We start from the raw sequence: 15,524 nt of genomic DNA, 5'->3' as shown, positions 1-15,524 counted from the left end.
AATTATCCTTCTACAGAAATTCTGGCCACCTCTGGCCAAAGCAGGGGAGGAACTGGGTGGCCGGAGGAGTCCCCGGGACTCTGGCGAGGAAGAAGAGGATGCTCCGCGGAGGTGAGGGAGGGAGTTGAGGCAGGCTGTTGCCTCACCACACATGGTCTGGTGGGAAGTGGGAATCTCAGGTTGAGTTACTCATCGGTATGGAGTCAGGAGTGTGCACAACCAATGATTTTGATGGCAGGAGGTAACGTACACATGTTTTTCAGGGAAGGTGCTGTAGGAGGACTTGCCGGCGGGCAGGAGGAGGCTTGTGCCGAGGGCTGTCATTTCCCAAGCGCGGAATTCTTCTGATCCCAGGAGCCCATCACGGCCGCCTCCGATGCCGTCCGTCCCCACGGTACGAGCAGGGCTGGCGGCGCAGGGACGCGGCCGGGCAGGGGTGGCCGCCGTGCCCAGGGCAGCCCGGAGAGCGGGGCGGGGGGCGCGGGGCGGCGCTGGCCGGGCTGGGCGCTGCCGCCCGCGCTGATTGACACGGGCCCGGGCGGAGGCGGGTCCGGGGGGACCGCGCCGCTCCCGCCCGCCGCCGCCGCCGCCCCCGCGCTCTGTCTCCCGCCCCGCCGGGACCGGGACCGGGAGCGGGAGCGGGCTGGCGGTGCCGCCCGCGGCATGGCCGGCGCGCTGGGCAGGGGGGCGGCGGGCTGGCGGATGCGGAGCGCGGCGGGCGGCAGGAAGGAGAAGGCGCCGGGCGCCAAGCCCCAGCCCCAGCCCCGGCACGGTAAGGGGGCGGCTCGGCGGGGCGGGACGGGAGCCCGAGGTCCGCGCGGGGCAGCTCGAGGCCAACTTGCCCGGGACTTGTGTCACCCGCCCGGCTCCTCTGGGCACGGGGAGCCTCTTCTCCCTTTCCCTCCGGCGGGTGCGGAGCGACAGGAGCTCCCCGCTCCCAAATTCCGCCGAGATGCGCCTTGTGTCTTTTATTTGCCGAGGCGAAAGGAGAGGAGCAGTGTTCACCCGCGTTTTGGCATCTTGCTTTGATAGCGGCTTCTTTGATTATTTTTGCAGAAAGCATTTGCAATCTGGCAAACGCCAGTGAACCTGAGAAGAGTCCCCGAAATCTCTTCAGGATCTTAATGCCCGGAAAGCACTGTTGAAAATCTTGCCCTGTGTGCTGTTGTCTCCTCCTCCCTCACTTGTTCGGGGAGACAGATGCTCTCTTTGAAGGCTGAACAGCACACAGACAGTTCTCCCAAAATCAGATCCTGACTTTGAAGGCATAGAACGGAGTGGTGTTCCACGAGCTATTGAAAACAAATGTTGAGGTTCATGACCCTTGTGTGCTAAAGGCTGAATGCGGGTTACCCAGAGCCAAGCCTGTCATGTACGGTTTCCTTACTGTACTGCTTGGCTGTCACTGTTCTCTGCTCTGAGGAGCAAACCCAACTGTTTCTGGATCTGGTTGCAATCTGGAAATCTCACTAGAATTTGTCCTAGGTGTGTGTTCCCCCTGGGGTTTTAAATCCTCTGTTTGGGTAAGTGGGTTTGCAGAAGTCTCTGACCTGATCCTTCAAGGGTGAGGTTAAGTTGTGCTTAAGTTCTGCATCAATTGTCATTTGTTTGTTGTTGTTTATGTTTTCCCCAAAGTAGCTTCGTGTCTTTTCCTGAGAATCTAATTTGGCTAAAGGGGTAATTTGTACTCCTCACAAGTCCTGAGGTTGCTGTAGCTCATTCAGTGATCTTGATGACAAAGATGTTGGGATGGCGGGGAGCCTGGCATCTCAGGTGTTGGCGTTTTGAGAAGATGCTTGCTAAGAAAGTAATACACTCAAATGCAGGTCTGAAATAAAAGCAAACTCAGTGTTTCTTCCATTCACTATCACCTGGATATTTCTGAGCTGGAGTGCTTTTGCAGCAACATCTCCTTTTCCATTTTGCTTCTTTGTGCCTCTTTCACAAGCCAAAAGAGGAAGCAGACTAAAAGTCGGAGCAAAGATTTTGTCAGTGGATGTCAATAACCCTCTAAAATAAATTCGGTGGGGAAGAAAAAGTGTTATCCATTTAGAGAAGAAAAGTGGTTGTTTAAAAAGAGTTGTAAATATTTTTCTTATTAATTCTGAGTGTAATACTGGCAGTAGGGACTCTCATGTTGATGTTGATGTGTCTCCTTGAAGTTGTATACCTGTTATATGTGGGCATTACACAGTAGCTAGGCACACAGACCAAGATTCTGGATGCAGTGAATTCAGTGGGAATTTTGCCACTGACCTAAGAAGAGCCAGAATTGAATCCACAGACTTTGTAGTGTGAGGTGTCGGGCCAAACTGAAAACATTTGGCTGATTCAGCTGTGCAATTGTGGCAAAGTTTATAATCCTGCATATGGTGTTATGATTAATATATTCTAACAACTCTACCCTAAATTAGTTAAATTATGGACTTATAAAATAACTTGGTTCTAATTTACCTTAAGAAAAAAGGTGTGGTATGCTTCAGTCTATCAGGATTGCTTCTTATGAATGTTTTCTAAAGTATCATATGACACTGAATTCACATTTAAGTAATTGCTGCAACACTGTGTTACACTGAAACCCATACACTTTTCATCTCGATTAGATTTCAACTGTAATTTAAAAATAAGCACTCTATTATATTGCCTTTGCAAAGTGAACTAGACTTAGTTACCAGACCAGTTACATTTGACAGCTCCAAATGTAAGGTAAAAATGAAATCAGAGTAGTTTGCATGTCCCTAATACTGATTGTGTACTATAGGGAAATATTTGGGGTGAAAACCAAAGAAGTGCTATTACTTTAGTATGCTTACAAAATTTTTGAATTTATAGAAAACGCTCTCTTTCCCAAGAATGGACTTTTAAGTAAATTTCAGCTTTTGTAAGCAGTATTGATCAATTCATCATGCAGGAACAGAGAATTTACTTAAAATGTTTAAGCTAAACCATTAGAGGGGTTATAAGTAAGATACACCTAAAATTGTAGTATGTGAACTACCAACAGTTTTTAATTAGCAAACAGACTGACAGGTTTGACTCATTTATACCTGCATGCATTCAGTTATCAAAGTGAGCTGGGAACTGTTCACAAGAGAGCTGTATGAAATATCTTCGAATTTGGGAAGTAATATTTCTTCCTCACCCTGTTTTTGCTACAAAACCATTTCAATGGGCCCCTGTCCTGCCTTGGTTAAAAGTATCTTAACTCTATGGATCTCAACAGCACTGTTATGATTGACAAAACCTGAAGACCATGCACAATATTTCTGTGTATGTTTGGATTAAGATATGTTTATTTGGGCATCACTTAAGGGTCTAAATTGGCAGGGTGCATATTGAGTTGCAGCTGAGCAAACCTGCCATTTAACTGAGTCAAGTTACAAATATTTTCCAGCTTTGACATTCTTCTCACCCTTTACATGAGGAATTATGGGGACTTTTTTATACTTTTCTGATATTTAAAAATACAAATATGAAAATTTCCCTGTGGTCTCATGTGTAAGTTCTTGTTTTACAGGTTTTGTGGTTTCATACCATGTAGATCAATATAAAGCAGAACTAGCATTTCCACCCATTGTGATCTATACAGTAAATGAAGTCTTGTCAAGATTCCAGCAAAAAGCTTGAGATCCTGTTGAGATGGTAAATATTTAGAGTCTTGTAAAAAGTCCATTTTAAAATGATTTAATCTTGGGTTGTCATTGACAACTTACCTGTAAAAACTCCAAAGACCTTGAAAACTGACAGCTATAGCCAGAATTCTGTTGCAGATTCTCTTTAGGCAGAAGATGTTGATGAGTAACATAATAAAAAATATGTAAATAAAGTAATATTTTAATGTACTGCTTAAGAAAACTTTGAAATATTTGTATGAGAAAACCTCCTCCCTTGAGGAGCAGATACGAAAGATTGTGACTAAAAGCTGTGAAACAAGTAATTTTTAAATTACTTGGTACCACCAGAAATAACTTCTGGAGAGAAAGCAATGTTTCATATCTGTTCTAAAAAGCAATGTGAAAGTTAGTATAAAAACACCAGGGAAAAACAGCCCAAGTAAATAGTGCCGGATGTCTGTATAGAAAGAGTGTGTGTGTCCGCATAGGTGAAATTTTGGACAGAAAACAATTACTTTCAATTTATTAGGGTTTTTTTTTTCCTTAAAGAGCTGACAAAATGTGCCATATTTAGACTGGCAAGTGCAAGTCCTCTGTGCTCCAGCCAGCACAATGAAATCAGTTGGTTTTATGCCAAAATGTTGAATTATACCCAGGTAGATTGGATAAATGAATATGAGCTCTAACAACACAGACCTCTTTTTTCACCTGGATCTACTGACTAATTTTAGTCTGCACGTGTCTAGAGTTGTCACAGAATAAGACAAAAACAGTTGTTGCCATGTCTGTCTGGTGTAATGGAAAGGTTGTAGTGTGGGAAGGGTAGAAATCAACATATAATTGCTGCGGGGACATGGTCTTTTCTGACTGTGTTGAACTGCTGGGAGAATGGAGAGAGTGGAAAAAAACCCTACAAACCTGTTCATTGTTCTCCTCTTGAATAAGCTTAGTTGTATGCACATGTGCAAACATCCAGATTGCTCCTGGACTGGACTAATACCACAGTTAACAGTAAAGAAATTAAATTGTGCTTGAGCTTTCCACTCTCAGATGTTCTCATCTTTGTACATTTCTTCTTGAAGCATTCAAGGATGTGCTTCAGTATTTTTCTGTTGGCTTTTCCTTTTCTTCCTTCTCTGTCCCCTGGGAAATAATGTTGTTGGTCGTACTGAGGTAGTCATAACCAAATCTTCTGTTTAGCTTGAGGCGTAGTTCTCTCACCTCACTTTTTACATGTGCCTTATTGTAGCATTTGTGAAAGTAAATGTCTGATATTAATATAGGCTTTATATATATATATATGTATATGTATATGCTTAATATAAAGGGATGGAAGTTTTCTTCTTGAAGCAACTAAACATCTTTTCTGTGATCAGCTGGAATAGTCTGCAGGTAGATTTTAAATATCTAAACATTTTCCTAACCTATATGTTCAGAATATATGAACATTGATGTTATTTCTGTTTACATCTACTGACACTTTGATACCTCAGCCACTTTTGGGGTCTTATTAGTAAGGCAGTGTGTTTACTGTGTAATGCAGACCTTGCTCTGAAGGCATGGCTTTCCAAACAAATGGATAGATAAGGGTTTTGGCCTGGAGAACAAGAGGAGTTGGTTTGCCAAACATATTTTAGCTTGATTAGCCTTTCCCTTTTTCCTTTGATGTAAGTGCTAGCTAGCTGTTATCTCTTTCTGCGTTTTTTTTTTTTTTTTTTTTTTTTTTTTTTTTTTTTTTTTGTTTTGTTTTGTTTTGTTTTGTTTTTGTTTTCTTTTGTTTTTGTTTTTGTTTTGTTTTTTGTTTTTTTTTTGGTTTTTTTGGGGGTTTGTTTGTTTGTTTGCTTGTTTCTTTGTAAAAATGTTTGTTTGTTTCTTTTGTTTTGTTCTTCAAATTAATTCACTGTAAGAAAGGTAATACCCTAGTTGATTCCCAGTTCGTAGAAGAGGATTTTTCTGATACTGATAAAACCTAGCATTATAGCGTCCTCAATTAGAGATAAGTAATCAGAGCTAAAAATCCACGGATTATTCTAAATTTTAATTTATGATAGAATGAAAAACTCACCATCTAGATCTTAGAAGCAGACTCCAAATACAGTTTTATGATATTTATTTAACTCTAATTTTGGCACAGAAATGTAGTTAAGAAACCAAAGACTTCCCTTCCATTTCATAACCAGATATATTTTTCTGACTTTTATTTTTTATGGACTATTTGGGTAGTTTCAGTCAGACAGAGTCTCAAGTTACCTTGCTGGGAAGTACAAGGTGAGACCTGAAAGGAAAAAAAAAGGAATCACTTTCCTGATAATTTGGCTTTTGCTGTTGAAAATTCTGAAAGTAGGTGAAATGATTACTCTGACAGAACTATAGAAACTATCTAATTTCAGTACATTCTAAAATATCTTATATTTTGAGTAACCCTGGCTCCGGGGCATTTTATACTTGCTTCTGGAAGTTTCCAGTCCTAGTATTTGGTTTAACATCTCTGCCTTTGTCTTTCCATTTAGCCTTGCCATGTTAAAACAGTGAATCATCTTGTCCATTAACTACAGTTGGAATGTCTGTTTATGCACTGAATTTGTTTTGTCATGTTGCCTTAATAATTGATTGGAACTGTGGCAGCTCCTGACTGCTTTCCCATATGAATTTGGGCTATTCCCAGTGCTGTTCCAAGCAGTGGAAACATAAGCCATCCCCAGACCTGGAATATCTTTACCCTCTAAGGATTTAACTTGTCTTTCTCATGAAACTGTAAGGCAGCATTTTCATTTTCTGTCTTCATGCATATGACATTGTGTAGAGGATGTAATATTTCCTACAACAGTGGAACAAGGAATATTGTTATTGTAGGTTCACTTCAATATGTTCTGTTTTCTTGATGGATTTTAAATTGGTGCTGATTAAAATATTAAACCAATAAATAGCAAGTGAAACAAAACTATAATGACATTCTTTGAATAATTTAGAGAAGTGACACGGTGCAAAGGATGGGGCTACAGGGCAGGGAGGCTGTGCCAGCAAATGTAAATTTGTACCTCTTGTCTTGTGAGTGGGCTAAAAGATAGCACTCTGGTTGCTATTTAGGCAGCATTTTGAAAATAAATGCCCTTTTATTAAAAAGGCATTACACTGGCAGATCCTTGACTCATTAAATAGCATTTGCCTTAACTGTGAAGTAGTATCATTGAGATTATTTTCTTTATATCTATGAAAAAAATCTTTGGAAGCATTTGGAAGGCAAATCCTGAAGGATCTACTGAAGGATAAGCCCAAAATACTGTGTAAAATGTGTTCTTTTTAAGATGGCTTTGTGGTCTTGTGCACTGTGATGTCTAAGAATATTTTTTGTGTGCTCTCTATAGCCAATTTTCATTGAGTTGTTGATGCCACATTACTGTGGAATGCATCAAAAAGTAGAAGCAAGGAGTCAGAATCGGTGGGTACAACCTTTTCCTGAAGGCAGATTAAAGTAGAACTGTTAGTTTGTGATAATGAACCCAAGAGCCTGTGGAAAAAAAACAAGAAAAAAAGAGTTGTTATTGTCAATGACTGCATTGCGCTTTGCTGTACAAACCATTCCAGTATTTTGTTCAATACTTATTGCTCTGAAGCTCTGAAACTACAGAGCTGTCTAAACTGCTGGCATTTGTAGTGAGGGGGAGGAATGGGAGGTTGAGAAGAGATACTCCTTCTCCAGAAGTTGGATTGAGTAAATTCATGTAGTGTAACCAGATGTCCTCATCAGTTTCATCTCTTTGGCTGATTGTCACTGTGGTTTCATGTGGGAGGTCATGGTTGCTGCTAGACAAGAAGTGGGTGTGAGTAAAATTTTTTAGGAGGTAAGTGAGAGGAGGCTCTGTAATGAGAAGCTGTACACAGAGAGATCAAGGGACCCCTGCGTTGCATTCATATCAGCAGGACTGCAAAACAGATGAGATGCTGCATTCTGGGATGGTCGGGTTTCAAGACTTCTGCATAATTTTAAAATATAAGACATCTTCATAATCAAGTCCTGACATCAGTAATGTGTTCCCTACAATGTTCAAACCTGAATTAGAGGGAATGGGAAAAAATATTCAATTTTTATTTAACTTAGAGTTGTGAATTTTTTGCTTTCTAGCTACTTGTAATTCCAAGATATATTAAAGCCTGTAAATCCACTTAAGAAATGGAAGAAAGTGCTTTTTTTTTTTTTTTTTTTTTTAGATCACAGTATATGTTTTAGGGAAACACGGTCTTTTCCAGTCCTGATGACGTTGGACTTGTGTATATTCTCTATGGCAGGACTGCTCCCAGTCCAGGTATTGATTTCAGTTAACACTGAAGTTGCCTGAGGGATGGTCAGTTGTTTGTGTTAATGGTACTGCTGGGTGCAGCCTAAATTGCTTTGAGGTTTGGCCTACAAAGGCAAGTTCTAATGAAGCAAGAAAGAATTTACCACTGTTTTTATTCATTGTGCAGTTGTGGAGGATTTCTTGTTATTTTTCACTGAGAAGTGGTGTTAATCTGGTTAGAACAGAAGCATGTATCGCTGAGGTTTTTGTTTTCCTATGTAGTCTTTGTTTTCTTAAAGCCCAGGCTGAAAAGCTAGTCCCAGCTCAGTTACTTTAATTTTTGGGAGAGGACTTTGTTGCAAGTGTAAAGGTGAGAAAAGGATTACCTTAGAGAAACTGCAGTGACTGGAGCGAGATTCTGATCTTGGAAGGGTTTGATCTTGTGGGCTGTAGCTGCTTGCTATATGCACCAGATCAGGGAGCTGATTTTTCAGGGTTTCTGAATTCTTCTGTTTTGGCACTTGTTCCAGGGAAGTGAGCACACAAATGATCTCACAGAAGAGATGATTAAGTGAAACCTGAGAGTTTTTTTGGAGTTCTTAGCAGCATTGAGCAGTTGTTCCATTGCAGGGAGGGTTAAGCTGTAGCTGTGTCCTTGACTAGCTTATTTTCCCTCTTATGCCTGCACCAAGATGATGCCAATTCGATGGCAGATGGACATTTTTAGCCCAAGGCTTTTATATTCTGCAAACTCAAACTCTGTTTTATGATTTCCTTAGCACAAAAAGAGGAAAGTGGCGAAAAAATTTATTGATGTATTTTGACAATCGTATATGATGATTGGTGGGGGTTTGTTTGTTTGTTTGGGTTTTTTTTAAAATCTAGTCAAATCTAGTCTAGTTTTGATTGTATTCAGCCTAGCTAGTGGAAACTTGAGGAATACATAGAATGATTCAGGTTGGAAGGATCCTAAGGAATATCTCTCATCCAGTTTCCTCCTCTATGTCAGCTGTGAGATCAGATCAGGTTGCTCAGGGCTTTCTTCAATCCAATCTTGAAAACAACCAAAGAAGGAGTGCAAAAAGTCTGCTAAGTGGTTACTTTTTCACATCAAAAAGGCAAAGAGAGCCTGATAATTTTGGAAAAGTGGGAGTTCTAGATAATGGGCATCTTCCTAGAAATAAGTCCAAGAGTAAGTGGTGCTAAAGTGATTCCACTGATGATCTGAAGTACCACTTGTGAAACGTAATGAAAGCTGACTTATTTTAGGATGTTCCAGAAAAGATATTATGGAAAGCTAATCATGTGCTAAATCCATAGTGTTCTGAATAAAAAGGATTCTAACTATTCCTAGGCTTGCAACCCCTTATCTGAATTCACCTAGAAACTTAGCTAACTTTTGGAGAAGTACAGCTGTCTGGCTCTTCAATATCTGCATAAATCAGAAGTGTATGTAAGAGTTTGTGACAAGAATGGTCTTGGCAACCTGAGTAACTGAAATGTTCCAGTGTCGTTACAGCATAAAAGTCTTTGGTCATTATGGAAAGAGTCTGAAAGACTCTTTTTTTTGTGGGGGGAGGGAAGAGAGGTTATGTGGGGGGTGTGTGTGTGTTTATTTTGTTTGGGTTGGTTTATTTTGATTTGGGTTTTTTGATCCCCCACAAGGTCCTATCTTTTGGATTGTAATGAGACTGCTTCTGATATTCCACTTGACACCCTGCCCACAGGGTAGGTGGATTTCTCTGGATGTCCCCTGTTCCTGGCTTAAGGAGTTTGACAAAGAACCAGCAGCTCCACTGCATCTTTATGTCCTGGTATCTTCTTGTGGACAAACCTACAAGTAAATTTCATAGTTTCCCATCAATACTCCTATGTAAGAAATCTCCATGCAACATAGCCTCCATGCAGTAGTACAACCTTGCTGGTAGTATGTTTTCTTGATATAAAAGAGTGCTGTTTTTCTTTACAATGCACGTTATAACTTTTGGAATTAACTGCTGTTCTCTCACATATCCTAATTAATTCAGCTATTTGGTATAATTAATTTGTTAATGCTTCTGCTGGTCCACCAGCAGTCTCAAGGCACTCATGTTAAAAGATTGTTTAGAGATTCGCTTTCTTTGTTTAATAATATTTTAATAAGACCTTTCATTGAGCTCTGTGGCCATTAAAGTCTTATTTTTGAAAATTTTCTCTTCCTTGTCTTGTCCTCAAGTGTTTGTTTTTGTTTTTCTTTAAATCTGACATCTGATTTTATCTTTGTTCTACTGCTCTTCACAGGCTTTTTCTTTTTAACAAGTAGATGGGTAAGAACTTCTGTCAGTGCAGATATGATTCAGAAATCTTTGATCAATGGTTTTCCTTGAAGCCTACACTCCTGTTAATACTTCAGGTGTCAAAGGTAGGGGCAAAAGATGATTGAGAAACTCAGTGAATAGAAGAATGACTCAGTAAATAAAAGTCATTTATGATTTTCCTAATGTAGGGAAAAAATAAGAACTCTCTCTGCTACCAAAGCTGTGAAAATTTGGCAGTGGCTGACTTTGTGATGCAAATCCCAAGATGGATTTCTCCCATTTCTAGTATTTTATGTGTTTCTTGAGAATTAGCATTTGTACTTCAACAGTTATTTTTCGAAATGTGCCTGTGTTTGAGAAAGAGTGTGTGAAGCCAATCCATACAGTAGAAGGAATTGCGATGAATTAATAGCTTTTTCAGGAACGTGTGTTCTCTGGTCATACTTTAGGGAACCTTGAATCTGGCAGAGGAAGCTGTGCAGAGTGAAGGGTGCCATGGAGACCTCTCATTGTCAGAACAGCACTGCACAGTGCCTGTCTGTGTTTACCACACTTGATGGTTTGTATGTTTTTTTGCTGCAGAAGATGACAGCAATCACAGCAGGCACAGCAGTGTGGCTGGGAACTCTGCTGCCATCTGTGTTAGCAGTGCCTGTTCCTGTTGTGTGCTCGCTTCCATATGTAGAGTTTAGCACTCAGTCTCTACTGCCACTGGAGTAATAGATCCAAAAACAGTCGTGATAATTAAAGTTGATGGCAAACAGTCATTTAAGAAGTTAATTAATTTGTTTTCAATATATGTTCCCTGGTTTTATTTTTTTTTTCTTTAATATCCCCAGGTCCTTCAGAAACACTTCATGAGATACTACTGCTCAGTCCAAACTTGAACTCATCACTTTTGGCTTTGTACATCGTAACAGCCTCCACAGCAACCACTGTGATGCCATAAACAGAGGGTTTGACTTCAGGTGAAGAATGTAGGCAGTTAAAGCAGAATAACCCATAAAGGAAAATGTAGGAGGATGGGGAGGACAGGGAAAGTGATTATTTTGGCTTTCGGTGTAGCGATACACCACCCACCTCCCGGAACTTTTTTTTTTTTTTTTGTAAATCTTAACCGATAGCTGAAAGAAAATTTCTTTACTGAAAGAAAATAAATTCTTTTAAGATGTCAGAGTAGAACTTCGATTTTAGACAGTATAATTGAAAATATATACAAGTAATGGAGTTTTAGTCTTCATGAGGTTTCTTTTTCTCTCTTTCCATTCATTTAAAAAAAATCACTTTACTAAATCCACCGTGGGAGGATAGTTTTGCTGCTGTACTTTTCCCAGGATGCAGCAAAAGAAATTGCATTTGCAGTTCACAGAGAATGAAATTAGACTTGCTCTGTCCTGATGATCCACTACTCCTACACCCAGCACATTTCTGGGAGAGACTCTTGCTTGCTATAAGAGACAGTGCCCTGACTGTACTTGCACCTGCTCTTGTGCATGAAGGAACAGGCACGGATTTGGGCCCACGTAGCCCCCAAATTAGAATTAGGCACTGTATGGAGTGCCTCTGTGTGGGTCTGCCTCCTCTCTGAGGCGTTGTTTGTGGAAGGGGATAGTTCAAACATCACTTTGTTTGCTTCTAGAGGTTGGGACAACTTTCTGTTCTGTAATAGATTTATACCTGCTCAGAAATACCATGGTCTCAGAGAGCGTCAGGCAGTTGAAGGATATCCATTTTCATCTTGTATCATCTCACGTTCACAACATAGTTGGTTGCTGGACTGTGAAATCAGTAGAAAGTAATTGGGAAATGCAAATCTCATTGTGGCATCTGGAAGAGGGGGCTGCGATTTATTGTTTTTTAGTTGGATGGTATTGAGAACTGCACACACTCCTTTTTCTTGTTGAGTAATACAGTCTTACTCTTTAACCCTTCAGCCATCCATCCATTAAAGATTATGTACATAAACCTTTATTTCTTGTCTTTTTTGTCTGGCCAGTTCTTTCTTTTGGGCTGTGGCTTCTCAGTTTGACAAACACTCAGATGACCTTGATGGTCATGTAGCAACTTAACTACCTGTGTGCCAGACCGCACAGCAATAACTACTTCCTTTTCTTACAGAACAGAAATTGAATGCATATAGTGACTATGGAGAAAAAAAATCTCCAATAAGAGGAGAGAAAGCCCAAGGATAAGCAGGGATCTCCATTTAATATAATGTTGATCCTGTGCTCAACAAAGCTGGTTAACATGAGGAGACTTACCCTAAATCGATCAATCAATCAATCAATCAGTCAATCTATTTATATCTATATTTGTCCAACAATTCCAGCAGTTTTCATTTACATTTCAAAAAGGCAGAGAGAGACTGAGAGTACTCATATCTTTAATTCCAATATTCCGATAGTCCCTCCATCTGGATGGTTGTTCCTGTGAAACTGACACAGTCTGGACAGTTTTCATCAATTTCATTTTTTCCATCTTCTCAGGTGAGCCTTTAATCTCCTGCTTGCTGATCCCTGGTTTATTATCAGATTTGATAGTGATAGGGTGGCAGTAAATATCTCAATATAAAAGTCTGTAACAAAGTAGAACTGTTGTTTCTCTCCCTATTCCTTGGTGAGGTAACATTTTATTTGTGAAGTGTGAATAACTTTGAAGCATAAAGCTGCCTAGTTTCGGCCCATTTTCAGGTGCAGCTGTTAACAAGTGAGATGTTTATTATTTTTTTTTCCTCTCAAAAAGACAAATAGAAGGCTTATTTTTGACCTACTTCTTAATATTTTTGGAAATTATTTTGATGTCAACTTGACTAATTATTCTGTTTCCCCAGAGGCCGATAAGATACTTTTCTAAATAAGATCTAAAATAATAGGTATTTGACATGTGGGTAATAATTTTCATTCCTAAATAAAGCCATTCTGGAATACTTTTAATGCTGTAGATAAAAACCTTATAGTTAAGTGAATGAAAATATGTTTAATAGTTGCATTTAGCAAATACCTGCTCATGGTTTGAGGTTTTTTTCATTATTTTGTATACATGTGTTAGCTGCATAATTTCTGCATCTTTTTTGCTTCCCATCAAAATGGAAAAATCATTTCTTTTTGCTTTTTAAACCATCCTCTGCACACTCTTACAGGTCAAATTAACGGTAAAAAATATTCAAAATAGAAGGTTGGGGATATATACAAAATGATGAGCATACCCAGCTTAAGTGCAAACCGTGCTTACGGAATCAAGCAATTTTGTTCAAACTATAAGCTGTAATCAGTTACATTTCTTTTTAGTAAAGTTTTTATTTTTCTTTTTCTTTTTATATTTTTCTTGAATAATTTTGCCTGGTTGTGTCTCTCCTTTACTTTTTAAATTCTTGTATATAATTTTGGCATTATCCCATTGTAGCCTTTCTGCCTCTGCCTAATCCTGGGAGGAAAGATACTTTAAATACACTGACATATTTTATTTCTTTCTCTTACTCTTTTCTTCATTATACACTAATTTCCATGTCTTTACTGTTCCAAAAATTCTTCCCCCTTTATTCAGTTCCCATAACCTCAGTTAAATCCAAGTCACTGTCAGAGACAAGAATTTAAATGTGTTTTTCACCCCCTCCTGCTTAAGCCCTTGCCTTTCCTTTTTAGGATTTGGTGTTCCTGCCACCTGTGTATTCAAATGTCCATCTGGCACACTACAGAGTTTTCTGATTTTATATATATATATATATATATGTGTGTGTGTGTGTGTGTGTATACACACACATATATATATGGCTAAGATACAGATGTTAATTTTCTTTTCTTAAAGACGATTGTGGTGGTTTTAATGTATGTGAAATTATTCGAGTTTTTTCTTCACAATTATAATGAGAGTCCAAATTGTCAGCCCAATGAGCTCCAAATTTCACAGTTGCTTATATAATAGTACTGTAATTTTCATTTATGCTTTCTCTGCTTTCTCTTGGTTTTATGCCAATAACTTCATAAACTTTCTGGGTATAACTTTAGAGATAGAATAGAAGATTCTGAGGAAACCAAACTGCTAACATCAAAAACCCCAATCTCCAATCACCTGATGTACAGAGGTGTGCTGGTGATGATTGTCCTCTTTAGAAGCTGCTGTTTTCCTTGATGTTGCTGTAGGAAGAGACCTTTGTTGTTTTGGGTACATATGAGTTAGAGAACTCTGGAAATTGCTGACAGAAAGGGAGAGTCTGATTTAGGACATTCCCACAGATTTTGTGGGGCTGGGGAAGGACTGTGTTAGTGCTCACCACTGGCAAATGGTAAGAACCTTTTTTATTGGGTCACTGTTTCTAACAGCTTCATCCAGCTGCCTTTTCAGTTCTCTCTGGACATGCTGTTACAGAGCTTTGACAAGCAGATTGAAAAGTTGCATGCAGTAAATGAGCAGTACAAGTTCCTTAGTAATGCTACTTTTCCCTTTGGCAAGCTTTTCAACTTCAGAGAGTATATTTCTTCCCCTGCACTTAGAATTAATTTTGTATGCCTTTGACAGCCAAATTATTTGATGTAGGAGTAAACACCACACCTGTCCCTCACTGAAGCTGAACACTTTGACTGAGCTGGTCCTGCCAGTGCACTATAACATCAAATGGTCCATGGGCCAGAAGAAAATCTGGTAGTAGGGAATTCCAATTTGTATGGGCAAATACAAAGCTGTACGTACAAATGGGGACAAGTTGCAAATACTCAGGCAAAAGTGATAACCATCATGGTTCATGACAGCATGTGGCTGACTTTTAATTACCTTGGAATTATGCTTTGCTGGTTTAGGCGAAAGATGGTAAAGATTTTATCAGCTGAAAATAAATTGCTTGATTTTTTTGCAGAGATTATTACTGAAACAAACACAATTGCTATAAAAAAAGTTGAATTTTATATAATGTATATTTTTATATCTGTTATATCCATATATAAATTAAATACCAAATTATAAGAACAGAGTGCCAGTTGTGGAAAAGAATGTGCACAACTCCATATCAGAGGGGATGCAGCATTGCCTGTTATAAGTGGTTTTCTGGCAGTGAGTGAAGGGCTGAATTTAATGATGTAAACATACGGGGACCTATAAGCAATGCCTGCACAGTGGTTATTTGCATTTGAGAAATGGGAACAGGTATCCAAGGAATTTACTGAGGTAAGTTAATAGGTTTCTGAGTGTGCAGAAAGATATATGTACTCTGGGGGAAGGTAGCATGTGACTGAATCTGAATGCACAGGACTTGGACGTTGCTGGTACTTTGCAAAATTGCTTATCAATAGCTTATTGAGTAAACAATTTACTTTAGGAAGTGTGGAATATGGTTAAGTGATGAA

At 39.4% G+C, this 15,524-nt stretch overlaps 1 protein-coding gene across 1 annotated transcript in view; it reads left to right on the top strand.

Annotated features, from left to right (window-relative positions):
- Positions 1-509: 509 nt before the first annotated feature.
- ZNF385D (zinc finger protein 385D) overlaps positions 510-15,524 on the top strand; it is a 411,296-nt gene continuing 396,281 nt past the window's right edge. The window contains exon 1 of the mRNA XM_083871500.1: positions 510-772. Coding sequence (XP_083727626.1) covers positions 664-772 — 109 coding nt within the window. The 5' untranslated portion in view covers positions 510-663. The remainder of the gene's footprint in view (positions 773-15,524) is intronic.

This window comes from Zosterops lateralis, assembly GCF_965231275.1.
Source record: "Zosterops lateralis genome assembly, chromosome: 1".
NCBI classification, from domain to species: Eukaryota; Metazoa; Chordata; class Aves; order Passeriformes; family Zosteropidae; genus Zosterops; species Zosterops lateralis.
Note: the sequence above shows the minus strand (reverse complement) of the source record. Positions and strands in the feature narration are given on the sequence as shown.